At 39.4% G+C, this 23,184-nt stretch overlaps 1 protein-coding gene across 1 annotated transcript in view; it reads right to left on the bottom strand.

Annotated features, from left to right (window-relative positions):
• LOC122795599 (plasma kallikrein-like) overlaps nt 1–23,184 on the bottom strand; it is a 675,844-nt gene that overhangs the window by 379,471 nt on the left and 273,189 nt on the right. The window contains exon 4 of the mRNA XM_044063862.1: nt 10,669–10,828. Within this exon, the coding sequence (XP_043919797.1) occupies nt 10,669–10,828 (160 nt within the window). The remainder of the gene's footprint in view (nt 1–10,668; nt 10,829–23,184) is intronic.

Genomic DNA, 23,184 nt, shown 5'->3' on the forward strand with positions numbered 1-23,184 from the left:
AGACATACTGTGTTGTGAAGCACCTGAAGACCACCCCCTATCACCCCCAGACTAATGGTCTTGTTGAGAGGTTAAACTCTCCAATCAAGCCCACACTACGGGCATTTGCAAACCAGTTTAAGAGGGAGTCAGACAAATATTTTCCCCATCTGTTGTTTGCTTACAGAGAGGTTCCCCAGGAATCCTCAGTTTTTTCACCCTTTGAGTTGTTGTATGGGCATAGGGCGAGGGGACCTCTAGATTTAATTCGAGATGAGTGGGAAGGTGAGTGTGAATCTCACAAGGAGTCTGTTGTGGTATATGTCCTAAACCTCAGGACAGGGCTCAGAGAACTCGTGGGCTTGGCCCTGGAGAACCTGGCAGAAGCCCAACACCAGAAAAAGGTATGGTATGACAGGAATGCTCGAGCTAGAGAGTATGCTGTAGGGCAACAGGTAATGGCTCTCATTCTTGTCAGACACAACAAGCTACAAGCAGCTTGGGAGGGACCCTACAAGGTGGTAAGAAAGGTAAGTGATGTTAACTACATGGTGGAACTGCCAGTCAAATGGCAGGAGCACAAATTGTATCATGTTAACATGATGAAACCTTACCAAGATAGGGGAGGCCCTTGTGCTGAGCGTTTCCAATGGATTGCAGGAGGAGGCTGAGGGAGATCTGGTGACCGATCTCCTCAGTGAGGCTCAGACTGACACCTCAGTTGAAGGGGTAACAATGTCCCAGCAGCTATATCTTACCCAGGTTCGAGAAATCCGAGCAGTGTTGCAGGTGTTTGGGGACATGTTCACTGGGAAACCAGGGTGCACCCACCTGGTGCAGCACCAGGTGGATACAGGACCCCAAAGGCCTATTAGGCAGGCCCCTTATAGGGTACTTGTGAGAATCAAGCAGACTCTGAGGGAGGAGATACAGGAAATGTTGTAACTAGGGGTAATTCAAGAGTCTAAGAGTCCCTGGGCCTCCCCAGTGGTGCTGGTGCCAAAGAAGGATGGCAGCACCAAGTTCTGTGTGAACTACAGGAAATTAAATAGTCACAAAGAGTCAGATGCTTACCCCATGCCTAGGACAGATGAGGCCATAGAGCAGCTGGGTGGGGCTAAGTGTCTTACAACTACTGATCTTACCAAGGGTTACTGGCAGGTGCCCTTGACTCCCAGTGCTTGATAGAAGTCAGCCTTTGTGACTCCTTTTGGCTTGTATGAGTTCACAAAGATGCCCTTTGGGATAAAAAATGCCCCAGCAACTTTCCAGAGGCTGGTAGATCATATCCTGGCAGGAGCAGGAGGGTTTGCCCTTGCTTACCAAGATAATATTGCAATCTACAGCCATTCCTGGCAAGAGCACCTTCAACATCCCAGGGAGGTGCTGGGCACACTAGAGAGAGCAGGGTTGATCATTAAGCCCAGGAAATGTCGGGTGAGTATGGCAGTGGTCTCCTACCTGGGACATACAGTGGGGAGTGGTAAGATCAGAACAGAACCTGCCAAAGTAGAAGCCATTCAGGCATGGCCTTCACCTGTTACCAAAAAGCTGGTGAGGGCATTCTTAGAGACAGCATGGTATTACAGAAAGTTCGTCGTCAGTTATGGTACCATAGCTGCTCCCCTCACAGATCTGACAAGGAAAAACAGGCCAGATAAGGTAGTGTGGACCCAGCATGTGAGCAGGCATTTCAGGAGCTTAAAGAAGCTTTGGGAGGACCCCCTGTGTTAGCCAGTCCAGATTACAGCAAAGAATTTGTTGTGCAGGTGGATGCTTCAAACCATGGGGTGGGGGCTGTACTTAGCCAGATTTCTTCAGAGGGAGAAGAGCACCCAGTGGTGTATCTCAGTCATAGGCTCTAGCCCAGGGAAGAATGCTATACAGCTGTAGGAAAGGAATGTCTAGCCATAATTTGGGCACTGCAGAAACTACAGCTTTATCTGTAAGGAAGAAAATTCACTGTAGTGACAGACCACAATCCCCTAACATGGTTAAATAGAGCCAGCAAAATACCAAGTTACTAAGATGGAGCCTAGGGTTGCAAGCATATGATATGTCAGTGCAGCACCACAGTGGGATTAGCAATGGCAATGCAGATGGGCTTTCAAGACAGGGAATGGGGTAAGGTATGTCTAACCCTCTCAAGCAATGTTTCTCAAGGATCACTTGAAAAACTAGCTTGAGTTCTCCAGGGGGGAGACGTGTGAAGATAGGTGAAGGCTGCCAGCATAGCTAGATAGCATTTTGTAGATAATTCTGTCATTTGTAAATATTAATGTAAGCCACAAGCTTGTTCTCTTAAATGTAAAAAGACTGTATTGGATGTTGAACTGAAAAAAATGTAACAACAGTGCACTCTGCTGTAAGAAAGTTGATAAGTCAAGCATTGCGAAATTCTTTGATCTAAAACTCGGAGCTGAGATGTCTAGAGGGAGGCATTTTGCCTATTGTTTTGAGGCCAGAGTTAATGGCTAGAATTTACATGTATAATTTATTTTATTACTCTGGCTTCCTGACCAGCTGCAAGATCAAAAGGGCTATTAACCTCTGAGTTTCTGTTAGCGTGGGAACCAGAAAGAAATGATGTAATCTGAAATGAATCAGTGGTACTGTGTTATCAATTTAAGGACAGAAAGAATGGGCGCATTTTAGCATTTGTCTTGAGAATATCCAATTCACCACCAGCTCTACCTGTGTTCTATATGTAAGTTTATACTAGAATTGTGTTTTCCCTTAGATATAGCTAGTAACTAGATAGATTAGATTAGTCTTTTTCCTGTATTAATGTCAGAACTTTTCTACTGTATTATTTTAAGTATTTCTCTGTGATCTCTGAACTCTTGACTAGCACTGTGTAGTAAGAAGTATTGTCTTGTGTTTTTATTATTTATTATTAAATATTTTTAAACCTTTTCAACTGTGGCTGTTTTGTGCAGAGATAATTTAAGCTCTAGAGTACATTGCATGTATATAGTGATACTGGCCAAGCCACTCCAATAAGCCTTGACTGTTCAGTTGCACTTAACATTTGGATAATAATATTGCACAGTAATTATTGAACACCCTTTCATAAAGGCCTTTTAGTAGCTGATAAATATTAGTGGGTGGTGGCAAGTGGTACTACTGTATAGTCTGGGTAAAAGGGGCACAGCTGGAGAACCTGTGTAAGCCTTTCCCAGGAGAGTGTGTGTGGTTGCATATAACTCTTATCTCAAAGTGTGTGTGAGTCAGCTACTTGGGCATGGATGCAAAGCACTGGTTGGACAGAGAGGGTGCTGGAGTTTTTAGCTTGCCCATTATGCTGAGATCTGGACCCTATAGCTGTGCCAGTGGGGAGATGTATTGGGGACCTGGAGAGAAAGGGAAAACCAGCCCTAGACTGACCGTGACCTCTGTGTACCTTACTGTGTGTGTATGTATTATCCTTTCCCTATATAGACACCCCTCACTGGTGTTACTGGTGAGGACTGAGGCTTCTTGATTGCTGGGCCAGTGCATGGGTGTCACACACAAGGTGTGTATCTTTTTTGCATTGGGCCTTAGCAGCTAATTGTTGATTGCTCCTTTTGTAAGGGATTTAGACTGATATCTCTTGTGGATAGAAAAAGCAAGTTAATTATTAAGAGTCTTTCTTATTCAGAAAAAAAACTGTAGACAAGCCCAGGTACAATAAAGATAAAGACAGATAGAGAAGGAACAAAAAACCATAGGCAGAAGAAGAGGGACAATCTTCTTTCTCATAAGTGGTCATGACAATCACTGTCCTTTGGTATCATAACAGATGTCTCAACCTTTAAAGATCATTTGCAATTAAGGACAAGTCTTCCACCAAGCAGAGCAGCAGGCATTAATCTGATAAGAGAACTGACTTCTATGATCTAGACCTTCATCTACTTCATCTATTTTTTTAACGAGCATATCAAAAGCAGACTAGGAGTCTATGATGAAGGCCTTCTTGAAAATGCAGATGGCAATAGGCATCAACCCATACCCTTCTGTTCTCAGGGCAGATAAGATTAACCTACCACCTCCTCTTCTAGCTCCTTCCCTGGTACCATTTTCTGCTGTGGTGGTTTTAAAGACAGCTACCTGCCTGAATCCTGTCTCATTGGCACTCTCAGCATCCAGGTGTTTGTGTCAACAGTTCTGTATCTGACACACTTAAATGCAGCCCCTTTGATGTAGAGTGGGTTTTGGACTTAAACACTTGATGCTGAATCCTCAGCATCATTTATGACTAGAACATGTTTAGAGCTGTTCTCAGTCTTCAACATTCAAGCCAAAGATCCTGTTCATCACCTCTAGACTATCTTGAATCTTTGTATCAGGGCTTCCCTCCTTCGTTCCAGCCAACAGCAGGGGAGGAGTCTGTATCTAGGAATTGTCCCTTGACGCAGATGTATTTTGGTTCCACTTTTGAGGTTGTGGAGAGGATGACAGTCTATTCTAATGTAATGCTATTAAAAGGAAATTCTTCAATGCCAGCTCCACCCCAGGATACTCATCCACCTGCCCTTTTACCCATTCATCAAGGTTCTCAGGGACAGTGCAGACCTTTATCATTCAGAGACTTGCAATAGGTGTGATCTGACTCTTTCATGGACTCTGATGAGTCCTAGTAAGAGAAAATGTAAAATTAAGCATGTAGACTTACCTTTGGAGTCCATTACCTCTGACATTGACTTGGATGAGGGAGAAGATGGCCCCATTCTCCTCTTGAAGATGTAAACTTTGGTGAAGTCCTAGAACTGATGATACAGAGGGGAACCTGGCCATTTGAGTTGCTTTCTCAGAATGAGGAGGTGCTCTTTGAAGCTTACAGCTCTGCCCCTTCTGCTTTTTGGGTGGCCCCTCCTACAGATCATCTTATAGATTTGGTCTCTAGGAGAGTATGACAAGAAAAAGATACAACAGAAGTTATTCCATGCAGAGTCAGCAAGTTTGTATCCTCCTACGGATAGGCAATTCTGTTCTAAGGGCCTTCTGGTGGACTCCATGATGATTGCAGCAGCCACTAGGAAAAGACCACATAGATGAGTAGTTCATTGTCTGTCCCCCTAACAAAGAATCCAGGGGAAATGATGAGATGGGAAAGTGCATTAATACCTCAGACACTTCTTCCCTGAGAATGTCAAATTATTTTGCCCATTTGAACAAATTACAAAGGGACATAGTCAAGCAAGTTGTGGATATTTTAGTCAAGCCATATTTCATCTTGAACATTATACCTGATATCACAAACCTCAAGATTTGTTTGTATCACAATGCAGGCATAGCAGCAGTCAGGGTGACAGGCACTGGCATAACACTCCTATACCAATGCTGGCTCTATTAGTGTGATTTCGATGAGAACTGCAATGCATCTTTTAACAATGCCCCCTTTGATGGAGCCTAGCTTTTTGAAAGAACAGTTAAAAGGAAGTTGATGTAGTATGAGCAAGATGGTCAGACACTGTCTACCATGGAAGTTAAATTTGATAAACCTCAGAGATTGTTCAACAGGAATCAGATAGGTTCAAAATACATATTTTTCGGGAAATATGAAGCATCCACAATTTCCACTCTTACAGGAACAGCTATTGCAGAGTGTGTCCCTTCAATGAACACAGACCACATGGTCAGAAAGGTCCACAAAACCAGAGATACAGAAAATCCTTCTCAGTAAGGCAAATTCAGTGTCCCTGAAGGCTGACATCCCTGGAATTAGTCAGGGCAATTATTTCAACACCTACCTCCATGGATGGCCATCACACAGGACAACTGGGTGAGAGATATCATGTCCAGATACTATACATGCTGTTTTCCCATAAGAACCCCCTGTTGATGAAAGTTCTACCCCATCAATAGCAAGCAGCACTCCAGGAGCTGTCCTCCATTATTCAAAAAGAACATCATCCTGTAAGTCCAGCCATTTTAGAGAGGGTCAGGAAAAATGTTTTTTGTTCCAAAGTAGAATAAGGACATCAAACCAATTCTGGATCTCAGTGGCCTAAACCTTTTCATAAAAAGACCCAAATTCAGAATTGTTATGGTGTCGATCATTTTGCCTTATCTCAAGGCAAATTACTGGATACACTTCATAGATCTGCAGGATACATACATCCACAAAAAATCATAAAGGATAGGAAGCATTTATTACCATTTCAGAGTCTTGCCTTTGATCTCACCACAGCTTCCCGTGTGTTCACACAATGTGTGGCACCAGCCATAGCTCATCTGATCTCGCAACTTAACAGAATCCATGTGTTTCCATACCTAGACAATTGGCTCCTAGCTGCAACAACCAGAGAGTCCTTACTAAAAGCTACTGACTATTTTTACAGCTCTGTCTATCCTTAGGAATCTCCATAAACTGTCAAAAATCTCAGCTACATCCCTCATAGAAAATCAGTTTTACTGGATGTCATCTTGACACAGCTTCATGTTGTGTGTCTCTAACTCTAGAAAGATAACTCACTATTCAATGTTCAGTTCAAGCCTTGTGCCACCATCACAAACTCACTGTGGTAATGTGCCTAAGAGTCATGGGCCTCATGGCTGCTGCAATTTCCATGGTACACTGCTCAGTTTCACATGAGAATTCTCTAGTGGATGTTGTCCACTCAACGTTATCAGCTAGAAGGCCCCCTTCAGCCACCATTCATTTAACTCGGTCCTGTCAGAACAATCTGAACTGGTGATTGACATCTTCACTTCTTCTGGAAGGAAGGCCTTTCATTCTACCCATACTGACAGCACTAGTAAACACAGATGCCTCCTCGCTCTAGGTGAGACATTTCAAGGGGAGGATAATCCAAAGATTTCTGGACCAATTAAAGACCAATCATCACATCAACTTCTTAAAGATGACAACAGTCCTCCTAGGGTTGCAGGAGTTTCAGAATCTTTTGTCTGCAGGAGAGGTAGCCATACAAACAAACAATTTGTTGGTTGTCTGGCATATCAAAAAATAGTGAGGCACTAGATCTTATCCCTTTGGAGACATGTCATGAGATGTTGGCAGTGGGCACTAAATTCAGGTCATCTACTAGCTATGCACTGGCTAGTGAACAGGCTCAGCAGGACAGTCCTAATGCTTCATGAGTGGTCCCTTCTACTGCCTTTTTTCAGGAATTCCTACCTTGATGACATTTGTTTAACTGCAAGGTGGTCTACACAGTATACATTTTCCAAATATCATAAGTTGGACATCTTTCTAGATCTAAAACAGCATTGAAGCTTCAGTTCTTAGAAGCATTCCTCATGATTCCAGCCAAGAATTGAGGTAGCTTGATACTTTGTCCCAGCTGTCAGATTGGGCAGACTAATGAAATAGGATATAGAAGTTATGTTTGTGTCTTTTGGCTTTTTCCGGTTAGGGGTCGCCACAGTGGAACTCCGGTCCGCTAATGATTGGCAGTTGATTTTTACGTACCGGCTTGCCAGGCCTGACGCACAACCTTCAATGAAGGTACACCCATTCATGCATGTCTCCACGCAGAAGATGCTCTAGCTGAGAATCGAACCAGACAGTGTTTTACTGTGGGGTAACAATGCTACCGCAGCACCACTACCAACCATAATAATGGATCTTTTTTATCTGAGTCCATTTGATATGATATCCCACTCTCCCTCTATCCTCTATCCAAATTGCCTCATTTGTACTGTTTCTGAAATTATTATTTTCCTGATAATGCACTCTCTTGGCAGCAACCTCAGTCTGTGGGGGAAGTCTCACTTGGATTATGGGAATGGTTAAGGTAGGTTGAGGTGCTAGAGCACTAGTTAATTGTCAGATCATATCTGAGGAGCACCTCAATACCCAAATGTTATAAACATGAACCTGGACAAAAAAGATCCAGCATTCTGGTGAAATACATAACTTCCATCTCTCACGCACTGTGTCTATTAGTTTAAATAACAGGTAGTTGTCATCAAATTTGAGACAATTGCCACATTGTCTTAGGATGCTCATTACAACCAGGCTAGAGACAGAGACAGTGACAGTTGGGAAGTGAAAGTCCATTGTTCCAGGTGCTTACTCATATTGGCTGAAGAGGGAGTTGTGCCAACGGGTTTGGAATTGTTTTACTGGAGATGCTAGTTGTCCAAGACATACAATCTAAGTACTAAGTAGACACATGAAGAGCAATGTGCAACCCAGTACAAACCAGATCCTGTTTTCAGAACTACTGAATATTTAAAGTGCAGTAAAATTGGGAGAGTAGATTATATAATGAAACTTAAGGATCTTAATGCCTGCATCTATACAGTGCAGTCAGCCATGCTACTGAGTAATGGAATTGCATTGCACTAAATCACTTTATTTATAACACAGAAAATAACCAATAAAAATCTCAATAGAACATACCAACCAACAGCAGGACACTTGAATTTAGTCTCTATAGCAAGCAACATCCACAAATTCTGTGGAAACCTTCTCCTGCTACCAGAAGGAACCAGTAAACTAATTATAGCAAAAACTCACTAATTTAGAATTAATAACAGCCCAAGAAGTGTTAGTGCACTCAGTATTTTGCAATTATATCAGGAGTCACTTAACTTGATGAATAGCTTGAGGGGAGAGAATTCATAAATTATGATAGTCAACAAACAAGGAGAGGGAGGAAATTATATGGTCAAATTATCATAAGTGGTTGACAACAACATTTCACAGGGTTTAAGAACTTAACTAGAACATGATGAGTGGCAAGTAAAACTGTTAAGATAGTTAGCTCTGTAGCTGACTGGTCTGGAACTGCCTTAATGGAAATATAAGTCCTGAACTAGTCTGACACTCACTTATCACATTAGACAGAATCTAAGGTTTAATACCAACAGTTAGGTCCACTTAACAAAGTGTAGGGCAGCTATTTACTGGAATTACTAATACAGGTAAATACAAGGTGCAGTGCCACATTTAAGCTTTGGCACAGGGGTACACCGACCCCCCCCCTTTGCTGAGCTATGGTACGAACTAGGCACTGAAGAAAAAGATTCTTTTTGCTTTAAAATATGGGGAATGTAGCACCAAAAGAGAAGTACTTTTTCAGTTTTGTACTGCTTTAGCGGTGCATTTTCACACCATAATAACATACAGAAATATTTTATTGCACTGTCACAATCATGATCAGAGATGAAATTGGGGGTACCACGTCAGCTGATCATCTTATGATCCGAAAGACTCCTCCAATTGCATTTTCCATCAAGGTTAAGAAAGCACGCTTCTCAGGGAAAACAAAATCACTATCTTCTTAGGAAATGAAGATTAAGAAAAACATTTAAAAGATTAGCACAGATTTCAGCACTTGTATAAGCATCCTGTCTGCAGCATAGTACTCCCACAGACTCGGCAAGTGAACAGCAGCATCTGCCGAGATTAGGAAACATGTTTTTTATAATAATAGCATTTTTTTTGTAACATGCACTTTGTTAATGTTTGCACAAATTGCTTTCTTATAAAAATGTCTTAAATTTTCTGTGGTACCTGCTGTGGTCAAGTTGCCTTCAGGAACTATTTGCTACATTATCATAATGCATATGCAAACAATGCCACTATAGAAAAGGACTGTGACTTGACATGTGTGACCAAACACTTGTCCCAGGCATACCTTGAAGCATGTGGTACTGTCTGTAAATTTGCTGTATGTAAGGGATGAGTTATTTACTTCCACTAACACAGCTACACCATGGTGATGGGCAATGGAATACATAACAGACTACAGCCCCACATTTGCAAATTCCTGGGTCTGCCACTAAGATGTAGGGCAACTATTTACTGGAATCACTAGCACAGGTTTAATATCTAAAGCAGACACAGACTGTTAGTTCTAGCTCTCTATATTAGCAAGTGATAATTGAGTTAAGTGACATATGTATTAAACTCCAATAATCAGTATCTGTAAATGCTTCTTGGTACACGACTCCATGTATTCCATAGAAAAAAAACACAAGTCTAATACTAGAGGTTGTCTGCATCAAGGCAGCATTTCATTTTTTTCTTTTTATCATACAAAGGAAGATCAAAGAGTACCAGAGTAAACAGGAAATAAATAAATAGCTTTAACAACTGCATAGGAGTTACCTAATTACATTCATAAAAAGAAAATACAAAGGTGATCTCTAGCCTTAAAAAATATTCCCTTACCTCTTTGCCGTAACTCCTGAGATCTACAGCAGCACCTGCACACTCTACAGCAATTATTTTTATTTTGGTATTTGTTTTATAATTATGTTAAAAAGAAGAGAACAGGGCCACTGGGACACTTTTTCAGTTATGACATACTTATAGAAAACAAAACAGAATGCCAACAATCAGTTTAATTAGCAATTGCATACAATTTAAAATCTCAGTGCTCCTAACTTATAACTGAAAGCCACTTTGCTTACTCATCCCTTTTGTCACACCATTCCTTGTTCTTCACCCGCTATGTGATGGTCATAGAAGTAAGAGTGAGAAAAGGAAAATGAAAGCAGTTGGTAAGGCTTGAGTTTAATAATAATATAATATAATATGGCTATTATGGAGAGGCTCTTGGAGAAAATATCATGCGTTATAAATTACTTGCTCAAATACCTCTGGGGAAGGAGATGATTTTTAATACATGCAATTACTGTAATGAACACATTTTTGGTTATTCTTTTCAGCCTGTCAGTACCATAAATGTACTGCTGAAGTTATGCATATGACAATTTGCATTGGCTTACCGAAGCTGCTGGTCGTGGTAGTCTGGTTTCACATATGTGAAAAACTGGCAATTTGGGTCATTAGTGCAGGCTTTCTGGCAGAGCTTGTAGTCAGTCATTGATAATGACTTGTAGTCACTTCCAAAAAAATTTATATCATTAAATATATCTGGATAGCAAGCTGAAAGGGAAAAGCGCAAACTTACTTAGCATATTTTAAGAGAGATAATACTGACAGTTACTTTATATAAAATGTAGCTTTTCTTTCTAAGTTCTGCCCCAAAGTTAATTTCAAAATAGGATACAATCACTTTGCTATTATGCCTGCTTTGATGATGCATAAAATCACAATTGGTATAAATGCAGTGAAATTAGCATATTCAAATATTCTTGCAGCACATATCACTTACAGAAGTCAAGAAAGACATCAACATAATATTTATTCTGTAACACTGAAAGAAGATGGATACAATGTTTCTTAAAATATCAGTAACTCACCTTACTGTACATCAGGTAAACTGATGCTGCTGTACATTACATGGAGCTTTTCTTTCATTAAAAAAAGTGTTGAGGCAAAGTATTTGTGTATATTGGAACACATCTTTTGCAGCAGTAATATACTAATAGCCTAGCACTGAACAAAGAACCCATGAATGCACATGACTGAACTAATGGAAAATATAAACTAATATTCATTACTCCAAATAAACCTGCCACCAATATGCAAACAGGTAAACATAGTAATAACAATTTTAAATCAGTTTATATACTAACATACACCACTTGACTGAGGGCAATGCAACACTGACCACTGACTAGTAGAGTTTATCAATGAGGGCAAAACCTACGTGAATACATTTCACTGAGTGTAGGTAAATTTATTATCACCCACAGGCAGTGAATTTTACTTTTTAAATACCAGAGTAATTAAAAAAATACCACGTACATTTTAAATAACCCCTTTGTATAATGCATTCCTTTTAACTTTGTGGATGTTTCTGCAGGTGCCCAGAACTGGAAACCATGCTTTTCCACACTAATAGAGAACATATTACAAACACATTCCTGTGCACGTGTATTTACTATTTATTTTTATTTATTTATTTTACATTTGTTAACCGGGATGGTCCGGCTGGATACATGTCCATTTTCAGCGGGCTCCCAGGGAGAACAGCTCCAAATTACATATACAAATTACAAATTACAAATACTAGGAACGTAGCACTTAAGTTATAGACATTACAATCATTCTATATGACAGTTTAGTGTTTAGTACACTTGGCGTTTATGCTAGAAGATCAAAGGCTGTGGGTTCTATTCATACACCTAGTGACTGGATTAGTGTACTATTATCTACACTATAGTGTAACATTGCAGGCACTGCACTTATGACTGTGCCATCCTTCAGATGAGACATTAAACAGAGGCCCCATCTGCTTGAGTTGGTGGCAGGTCAGATGGATGTGAAAACTCTTTTAGATACATACCTATCCCTCCACCAAGTCTTATTTATAATGCAGGTGAGGTTTTAGTTTCTAGTTTGGCTATTTCTAAACATATTAGTTTTGTGGATGTGCAGCAGGTCATTCAGCATGCTTTTTAGGCCAGTCATAGACTGCCTCATAGTAGTTTGTACTAGACTGAGTACAGGGAGAGGGCTTTGAGGTAATCCACATAAACATGTTGTTTGCTTCCTGTATCCTTTTTGTGAGGAATATCTGTGCAGCTCCAGTTATTGCAAATGCCTGATCACATATATACTGAAAGGTGCATTGTACTCAGTGATTGGTTGGATGAGGGTTGTTTATAGCAGAGCAATGGTATCCTTGGACCTAGATGCCATTCCCTCGCTTATAAATTGTGCAACATAGAATGATTTTCTCTTCACCATAGTCAAAGTCAAGGTTACTTTTGATGTGTTCCAAAATCCCTGACCACTGGGTATACTCTTAGGAGTGTATTTTTCAATGTGTTAATTTCTAAGGGTGGCCATCTTTCCAAATTATATCATTATGCATTTTTTGGAATGAGATTTAGACCATAGCTTCAGTGCTAGTAATTTGTCTGTGGCAGGCCTTGTTAAAGGCTACTTGTGCCTTTGGTGGATGCAATGACTATGCCTAGTTTGCAGTCTTCAGCAAATTTGGTCAGCCAGAGCCCCTTGATATTGACCTTGACTTCAGAGAAGTAGAAGCCAAAACTGAGAGACCCCAGCACCAAGCCCTGTGGGGATCCACTAGTGACTATCCTCTTTGTGGAGGTAGTCTCCCCTAGCCTATCTTCTTGGTTCCAATCTGTTAGCCAGCTAGTTATCTGTTAGTTGACATATGGATTTATGCCTAATTTAGTAAGTTTATTGGGTCTGCTTCATAACATTGAAATTTCCTAACACTGAATTTCATAACATTGAGACCAAAACACTGAAAACCCAAAACACTGAAAACTCAGAACATTGAACGTGTGCTTCATAATATGGAAAACTACAATGCATATGTAAATAACATCCTCTCCACCTCTAACAACACCTAACTAACAAACACACTTTCTACTACAGTTCTGCAGAGGGGCAAGCCCCCCTGCACCTCCACACCCCCCGGTAAATTAAATATACCAACTCCAAGATCACACTACAGTGGAAAAAAGTTAATTTCCTAACTTCACTGTATCACAATCACCCCCCCCTGTAAATTAAATATGCCAACTCTAAGATCGCACTACAGTGGAAAAAAGTTAATTTCCTAACCTCACTGTATCACAATCACCATACACTAAGGTTAAGAAATGAACTTTTTTCCACTGTAATGTAATCTTGGAGTTGGTATATTTAATTTAAGAGGGTGTGTGGGTGCACAGGGGCTTGCCCCCCTGTAGAAACATAGTAGAAAGTGTGTTTGTTAGGTGTTTTTGTAGGTGGAGAGGATTTTATTTACTTGTGTAATGTAGTTTTCAATGTTATGAAGCACATTTTCAATGTTCTGAGTTTTCAATATTTTGGGTTTTCAGTGTTTTGAATTTTTGATGTTATGGTCTCAATGTTATGAAATTCAATATTATGAAATTTCAATGTTATGAAGTAGACCCAGTTTATCGACAATGTTTGAATGAGATATTGAGTCAAATACCTGGACTAGTTAAGGTAGGCAGTATGCATTGTTTTGCCCTCATCCATGACTTTAGTGACCCTCTCAAAGAAGTCCACCAGGTTAAGTAGACATTACATGCCAATGAACAAAACCAAACTGGTTGGATCCAATGTCTATAAGTTTTCTATGTCATTGTTTATCATTGCCATAATGATCCTTTTCATGGCTTTGCATATGAGACTAGTAAGACTTATGGGTTTGTAGTTGCCCAGGTACATAAATGGTCTCCCCTGTGCAGAGGGATAACAGTTACAGTCCTCCATTTGTTTGGCATGAAGCCTGCCTGGAGGCTATGGTTAGTGATTCTAGTAAGCCTGGTAGGTCAAGGTTCATGCTATTTAGGGAGCAACCTGGGATATTATCAGGGCCCTTCAATGCAGTTTCTGTATCCTTAGATAGTACATTGAGGACCTGTTCCATGGTGATAGTTGGGGAAGTTATGGCAAGGATATTTCCTGAGGGGTATCTGGGAAGGAAAGAGAGGTAAAATTGTTGCTACATTTGTTGACCAGTAGATTTACTATAATCTCTGGTTCAGTATAAGTGGCTCTGTTCACAATTGTCTTGGCAAATTGCTGAGTGTTGTCTTTGAGGTTGCTGACATAGGTGAAGAAAGCCTTCTGGATGTCCCTTGCATCAGAGGCTATTTTACTTTAAATATGACTTTGGCAGACTTGATGAGTCCCAAGAAGTTTGTTTACATTGACAAGGGAGTTATTACCTTGCTGGATATAGTCCTTTTTAATTTTTGACCTGAATTTTCTTTCTTTTGTTGTAAAACCTACTGATGTTAGGATTTCACCAGGCTGGTTTGTTTTTTAAGGTTGTCCTGTGCTTATTGTAGGTAGATTGAGCTGTCTTTATGCAACTATTTATGTGGATTGTACAGGGTTTCTGTGAACAGTTCTTCATAGTTAGCAGTGTTCTAAGGGGTTGGAGGGGCTTGGAATTTTGCTATGGTGTTGCTCAATAGTATGAAGTTAACCTTAGAAAAATTCTTAAAATTTCCAGGGATAGCTAGGATCCCAGGTTTAATTTTTATTTCAAAAGCTACAGCTTTGTAATCTGGCCTGGCCAGTTAGGACATTACACGAGAGGTGGGAGGGTCACCATTCTCCCATGTTTGTGAGGACCAGGTCAAAATGTTAGCTCCCCTGCTGGGTGTATGGACTAGTTGGTACAGGGTATATGAGTTGACAAAGTCTAGGAGTCCCTGGGCTTGCATGTCTGAAGTTTTGTATGATTCCCAGTTTGTAATGAGGTAGTTAAATTCACCCATGAATATGGTATTGGGTTGAATGGGAAGTGTTTCCAGTTCAAGTATGTGGTTTGTGCTTCCTGGGTCATAGGAATCTATAGCTTGCAAGATATGGTATGCAACTTTTTTATGGTAAGTTTGATATGGAGAAACTCAAGACAGTCATACTGTTTGACCAGCCTTGAGATGTGCTTCTGTTTGATGTAATCTGAGACTCCTCCACTTTTTGTTCCTTCCTGTGCAGTAGATGGTTTAAATGTGTAAAAGGCATTATAGCCATGCACTGCTGTTTTGCTCTCTGTGACTTTAAACCATAGCTCAGTAAATTCACAAATGTCTATATTTTTCCACTGTGGCAACCCCTAACTGGGAAAAGCCAAAAAAGACAAACAACCTTTTCATTATTCTGAGTAGGATTATCTATGTTAAAAAGTTTATCGGGGTTTTAATGCCTAAAAAATGCAACATTGGGGTGGACAAGGTTTTAGTCAATACTCAAAAGTCTAGAAGAGATGGGTGCAGACATGATTAGACCATATCTGCCAAAGCAGTGTGGCCTAAAAGCCATATCCACTCCAAAAGACAAATATTGTACCCAATTCAAATGGCACCAGAAACTAAGTCAATTATTAAAGTAATTTATCTTCTGTTCATATTGTGGCATCATATTTTTCTTCTGTTCATATTGTGGCATCATCTTTGCAGAAGGTAGAATGTTGATCAGTGCTAGGATAATACCAGCCTGAGGTGCAGAGTCCAAGAGCTCCACAGTCCATGAGGGGTCATTTTTGCTTGTTTACACTCACATGGCTTATGATTGGTACCTAGTGTTGAAAGACCTGAGTGCTTGTGTGATCTGATGAATTCTAATCATTGACAGACAACTGACTGTGGCTTTCTCCTTACTCAGCCTGGTTAAGTGGACATCTGTGTGCCTCACAATGAAATGTCCTATGGCCAGAATGTTGGGTTATGTAGTGTTATGCCTTATGGTCCTTAGATGTTGAAACACCTTGTCATGTGGCTTCATATATATATTGGTGGGTGCTTTTCTGTAGACTACAAATGAGATTAATGAACATATTTATTTTATTTCAGTATCTGAGAGACCTTTGAGGTTTGGGAAGATTACATTTAAAAGCCTCAGCACATGTGGGTCTATCTGTCTTGTCCATACTATGTATGGTGAGTGTAGCATGTGTGTTACTGATAACTTGTTTGAAATGTTTAGTGTTAGTAAGTGGAATCCTTGCCTCCAATTACATTGTACAATAACATATTTCACACATAGTATCAGTGTGCTTTAGAATTAGGTGGTTGTCAATTTACTTAATATAACTGTTACAATGTCTCGGGATACCCAAATCCACCACAATGGCTGCAAGGATAGAAGGATATTGCATATCCATAGTTAAAGATCCTATTTACTTGTTTTTTAAGGGGATGGTACAACAGGAGTTTACAGTTGGCTAGCTAAGATGGTGTAAAATTAATGACTACAAGAGATTTCTAAGACTACAGTCATAGGACAGTGTTCTTTTTAGGTTCATAGGTATTTACTAGGCTAATGACCACAAGGGCCTTTTTAAGACTAGCCATGCATTCCAAATCTCTGACAAATTCTGATACCCTTTAGAAGTGTAAGTGCCTTGGGAGATGGAGCATTTACAAACATGGGCCTGGGAGATTAACCATTTATAGGTTGTCTGTGTCCATTAGAGAGATAGGTGCCAAACCAGAGATGAATTTCCTGTTCCCCATCCAATTCTCCAAGTTGCGCTTGAATTGAGTTAGGAAGGAACTCTGTCTCACATGGATGGGGAGTCAGCTCCAGAGACAGAGTAGTCTCTGGGATGGGTCTACTCCAAAAGAATGAAAACCCACATTACCAAAGACAACATTACTGATACAACATTGCTGAAACCTGAATTTAATGAATGATTACAATGCAGAAAGATTTCACATGATGAGTATGTAGTTGGAGACCATCCAACAATGAAACAAACCACACTACCTCAAAACAACCCAGGTAGGGGGCTGTACCCCCCACATCCCATCCAACTAAATATACCAACTCTGTGATCATACTACAGTGGGGAAAAGGACAGATTTTCCTTTGTTGGCCACCTGGATAATTCCCATGGGAAATCCTTTGGCATTGTGGTCATTAGTTAAATTCAGGTTTTGGCGATGTCATCTTGGTAATGTCGGTTTCAGTAATGTGGGTTTTTGCTCATTTGAAGTAGACCCCTCAAAAATATATAGCTGTCTCTCCAGCGGTTCCTTGTTATATCACAGGCAAGTCTTTAGAATGGTTAATTCTGGTGCTGTTTGTTTTGTGGATAGGCAGGAGGTCCATCACAGTGTGGTCTAACAATGCCCTATATGTCAGGAATAGATCTCCACTCAAAACCTTGTAGGACACAGAATACAGTGATAGGGTCTTGAGGCAGCTTGCATACAGCATTTTAATTATGTCCTGTATTCTTTTAGCGAGGAACCTCTGTGGCCCTCTATGGACCTCTTCAATGAGCAATCTAGTTGCTATATGCTCAGCTAGGTACCAGGAAATTTCAGAAGAGATCTTTATAGTGAAAGTTTCAGTTTGAGGTGCCTGCATCTAAGGACACCACCAAACTCTTCTGTGCAATGCAAAGTGTCACACAGATGTGCCAACTTTAAACAGGAACAGATACAACCAAAATGGTCCTCTGTCCTATCACCAAATTACATTTAAAGCTGACTGGAGTGATTCCCAGCTCAAAATAAGATCAGACTGCTTTCCACTGCTACTCAGTATGGAACTAATCCTTCTTAATGTAAAATCAACTCTGTTTTGGAAAGAAGTGCAAGAATGTGCAACCAAAAAGCAAAGAGAATGAATCACTGTCTAAAGAATGCTCACAAGGTGCAGAGATCAGCAACAAACAATACATTTCAGGGTCACCTTAAAATGATATAAAGTGCATCAGGACTCTTAAGCTGTAAACAGAAGTGCAATTTAGCAAGGTATTGTACTTGTCTGCAAGGATGACACAAGATTGAAGCAGGACACACTGAAATATGTGGCTTGGAAGCCAATTAGCCGGAGGATATCTGGAAATGAGCCTGGAGCTGTGTGAATTTGCCAACTTTAAACACTGACAAAATCTGACCAACCAGTCAAAATGTCCCTCTGACCAATCGACAAATTACACTTAAAGTTGAAAAGAGTAATGCCTACCTCAGAATGAAATCAAACTAATCTCCACTGCTACTGAAGTGCAGACCTAATCCTTCAATAAAACCAACTCTGTTCTAGCACAAAGTACAGGAATACAGTAATCAGCAAGAAACACAAGGAATCATTGCCTAAGAAATGGTCACAAAGTGCAAACATCAACAATAAATGACAGTAAATTTCAATGGTACATTAAAATTATGTAAAGTGCAAAGACACACAAAATAATACAAAACTCTTAAGCTAGAAATAGAAGTATAGTTTAGCAAAGTATTGTACTTATCTGCAAAGGATGACACAGGATGGAAGAAGAACAATTTCATATATGTAGGAAACCAAACAGTGGAAAGCTCTCTGGAACTCAAATGCATATGCATATCCTCTACTTTCTTTAAATATATTAATATATGTTCTTTACATACATACTGTCTTCTATTATTTCACATAATAAACAGTGTACTGCTACTTTGATTTGTTTACAAAAATGCAGTCTTTCATTCAATGTCTTATTTAACCCTGCTTCCTTTCACTGATAATTTATTAATAGTCAGTCCCCATTAAAAGAAAAATGCAACGCATTTCTACATTTTTATGTCAAATTTCCTTTTTCTAATAGTTTTAGTAACATCTTTACACAATGTTTTCAATGGGTTTGCAACATAACACTTTCTTAAAATGTTATCATATCACCCTCTTTACTTTTTTCTGTGTTTTCAATATAATGTTCCTTCATTTTTTACTTAGAACATTTTTTCCTCTACTCTTTTTTTCTTCCCCTTTACCCAAAATATTTTCCATTTCACTTCAAATATTCTTGCAACTATCCATTTCATATTTTCATTTCTACATTTCAATATCTAGTAAAGATGCACAGATGGAACATGTACTGTTAGTTGTATCAGCACTAAACATTAGGGTTGCCACCCCTCCATTTTTTTTCTGGACTATCCGGAAATCAAACTGATTCTCCAGTAGACCAGAAAACACTGTATAAACTCCGGTATTCTGTTTCATAAAGGAAACAGACTATTGGAGTTTGTAAATCGGCTGATTTACTATGCTTTTTTTACAGAAAAGCATAGTAAATCAGCCGAAAGCAGGCAGCAGGAATGAAAAAAGAGGACATTCCTCGCCAAGTGATGTCATTGCGATGTCACAAAATGGGCAGAATGTGGGCAGGAGAGGGGGTGAGGTGGGCGGGGTTATTGGTGACGCACGGGGTGTGGCTTTACTCCGGTTTTCACCATGAAGGAAGGTGGCAACCCTACTAATTATCCTTTTTACTTTTAAATCATCATTTTAAAAGAAGATAAAACCCAGTATTATCAGTCTGCCCTAAACTCCTCCCATCACAACCCTAAGCAGTTCTGGTCCACAATAAACTCCATTCTCCACCCAGGTAAAGTAGGCGCCTCCCCACCTACCACTCCCACTTCCTCCAGCAGTATTACTGACTCATTCAATAAACACTTTACTGAAACCATTCTGTCTTTGATTAAACAGCACAACCCTCTACCCACCCTCCCTACATCAAAACCAAATACTTTGCCCACAGTCTTTTCTTTTTCATCAGTACCTACCTCCTATATAAAAAAACCTCTATTGAAACTTAAGCTTACAAAACATGCAGCTGACAATCTCCCCTCTGAATACCTAAAAATAGCAGCAGAAGCCCTAGCTTATCCAGTTTCTGTCTTAGTTAATCAGTCCTTATCAGAAAGCTATGACCCCACACTGTGGAAAATACCCCACATCATTCCCCTCCATAAAGGTTGCTCCTCCACTGAACTTTGCAATTACTGCCCCATAGCCATCCTTTCTCCACTTTCCAAGATACTTGAGAAACACATCCATTCTCAAGTCTTAGACTACCTCTTAGCTAACAACCTCCTGTACAACACCCAGCATGGCTTTAGGCCATACCACAGCACTACTACCACTTTGCTCTCTTTCACTAAAGCTAGCCTTCATCATAAAAACAATGGCCTGGTCTCCTCTGTTATATTTCTGGATCTATCCAAGGCTTTTGACATGATCTCACACAAACTACTAATCTCTGTTCTCACTAAACTATCCTTTTCCCACAAACTACTAATCTCTGTTCTCACTAAACTATCCTTTTCCCAATCAGCTACTGGTTGGTTTCACAGCTATCTAACTGTCTGCCAACAATCAGTTTTCTGGCATAATGACTTATCTCCTCAACTTCATGTAACACTCGGTGTTCCCCAAGGCTCCGTCCTTGGTCCCTTACTATTCTCAATCTTCACCAATGATCTATTCACAGACACCAAACGTGTTTCTTTTATACAGTATGCAGATGACTCCACCCTCTTCTGCTCAGCCTCAACAATACCTGAACTTCACAAGATCACACAGGAAGCCTTTTCATCTGTAGAAAACTGGCTATCTAGTTCCCAGTTATTACTCAACCCAAGCATGACTAAACTGCTTATCTTCCAACCCACAAAATCTAACCTACTTATCCCCCACTTTAATATTCTAGCCAAAGACAATACCGTCATCTCCTCAACAGAACACACCAAACTAGTTGGTGTTGAGATTGATAACAATCTCAGATTTGACACTCACATTTCTCTTACTATAGAAAAGGTTCACGAAAACTATTTGTACATTGCACAGAAACAAACAATTCTTCACCAAGTCAGCCAGAATTTCTGCTGCCAATTCCCACCAAATCTCTACTTTACTGTATGCCTCTCCTATACTTACCTACCTTAGACAAACTAAACAAGCTCAATGCTTGCTACAACAAAATTAAGTTTGCCACAGCTGCATCTTATCACAGCCAACACTGTATCTCACTTAACGAACTTGACTGGCTTGAACTCCGTCAACTTCTCCTGAATCAACTCTCTCTGACCCACAAGTTAGTATATCATCCTCTTAAACTCCAATCCCTTCAAAAGCTTCTCCAGCCCTACTGCTCCACTAGACCACTACTCTCCAGCAGCAAAAATCGAGTTCTAGTGACCAAACCCAAAAACTCAGCGGGTGAAACACTATCCTCTTGTATCATATGCAGATTATGGAGCAATCTCCCCCCCTCTATAACCACACTACCTTCTTGCAAGCACTTCAAGACTGCACTAAAAACTCACTTAAAAAGTCTCTGGTTATGCCCATGCACCAGTCCCGACTAGTAAAGAACCGATGGGATATTGTACAACATAAATTAGCTGAGATGAGTATGTTATAAAAAACATTTAGATTTAGACATATTTGATACATTCCCTTGTAACAGGCAAAATAGCCAATTTAACTAATGTGTATAAGATTCCATGTGATAAAAGAAAAGGGTTGTGCAAGTAATGTTTACCACTATCAGGTTCTTCTTCAGTATAATTACAATGTCTTCCACATATGATAGAACACATGGAATACCTAAGCATTCTTGAACCCAGGAAATTCCCTCTTTCCTTGCATCCTTTACTTCACATGTCACTGCATTCATAACTAAAGAGAATAGGACCCTACTCATGGAGCATCCTTGTCAGATTCCCTTTTTAATTACTATTTTAGTGCTAAAACTCTCTATTAATCAAAATTTCCATGTTATTATTTTCATATGTTGATCTTAATACATTTAAACATTTTCTTTAATTCCATAAGTCATAATATTCCATAAAGTTATCTGTCCTTCATAATCAGACATTTTACATACATCTGTAACAATAATTTTTGCCTCAGTCCTGCCATATAATATATCATTTATCACTTCTCTTACCAGTATCAATAAATCCTAAATCTTTCAGTCATTTATACAAGACATGCTGATGTCACTATTTCACTTATTACTTTTTCAAATTTTACCTGTATTGTTTTCATAAAGATTTTATAGTCTACATTTTTCAGTGTAATTAGTCTCCAGTTCTTAATTTCCAATTTATTTATTCTTATAATTGTAGTAATTCCTTCACATATGTCTTCCTTGTGAAAACCCACATCCAACCATTCATTAAGAATCTTATTTTTTTTCTGCTAAACATTTTAATTCTGTACCATATCCTATACCATCTTCACCTGAGACAGTCCTCTTTTACAATCTTAAGAATACAATTGAACTCGTGTAAAGCTGTCTCACTTTATAACATATTACTTGCCTCTCGTGAAAATCTCTTTACTTTCCATTTAATATTTTGTGTTTCTGTAAATGTATCATAAGTATATTGCACATGGTCTTTGACAACTTTCATGATTCTTCTTTGTTTATATCTTACATTGCCCTCTCTGTCTTCCATCACCCTTACTAAACTATTATTACTTTGACATGCTTGCCAAATAAGGTGGTGCTGCCATTTTTCTTCATAAATAATATATTTGCTTAAAACAATACTTTATGAACTTTCACTTTATTCATCTCATATCTTTCTTTCTCTTTATCAAAGTATTCTCTGATGTTATTCTTCAGATTATATATACATCATTCATTCTTGTAACCTATTATATTCTCTCTCATCCTTCTTTCTATGTTATAATTATATGTGGATTTTGTCTTACACTTTTTTTCTTAAATAATATCCACAATTCTTGCCATGATATAAAAAAGGTTGCAATAGTATTATGATCTTTCCATGACTGGTCAATTTCATATACCAGCATTTCTTCCCCCGTCAATCTTTTAACACATTTCTCTGCTTTATTACATGCTAATCCTCCCAACACACACACACACACACACACACACAGACACACACACACACACACACACACACACACACACACACACGCACACGCACATGCACACGCTATCAAGATTGCAGCATGGTGAGTAAAACATGCTATTTAAGAATGGCCACCCATCCCTTTACTTCATTTGATATCAAAATCTGTTTCTCTTTCTGTTTTTATCTGTCATGTTCTATATGTCCATTTGTTGTGTCTGCCAGTTTCAA

This window comes from Protopterus annectens, chromosome 2.part2, assembly GCF_019279795.1.
Source record: "Protopterus annectens isolate FY-2018-M chromosome 2.part2, PAN1.0, whole genome shotgun sequence".
Taxonomy (NCBI): domain Eukaryota; kingdom Metazoa; phylum Chordata; order Ceratodontiformes; family Protopteridae; genus Protopterus; species Protopterus annectens.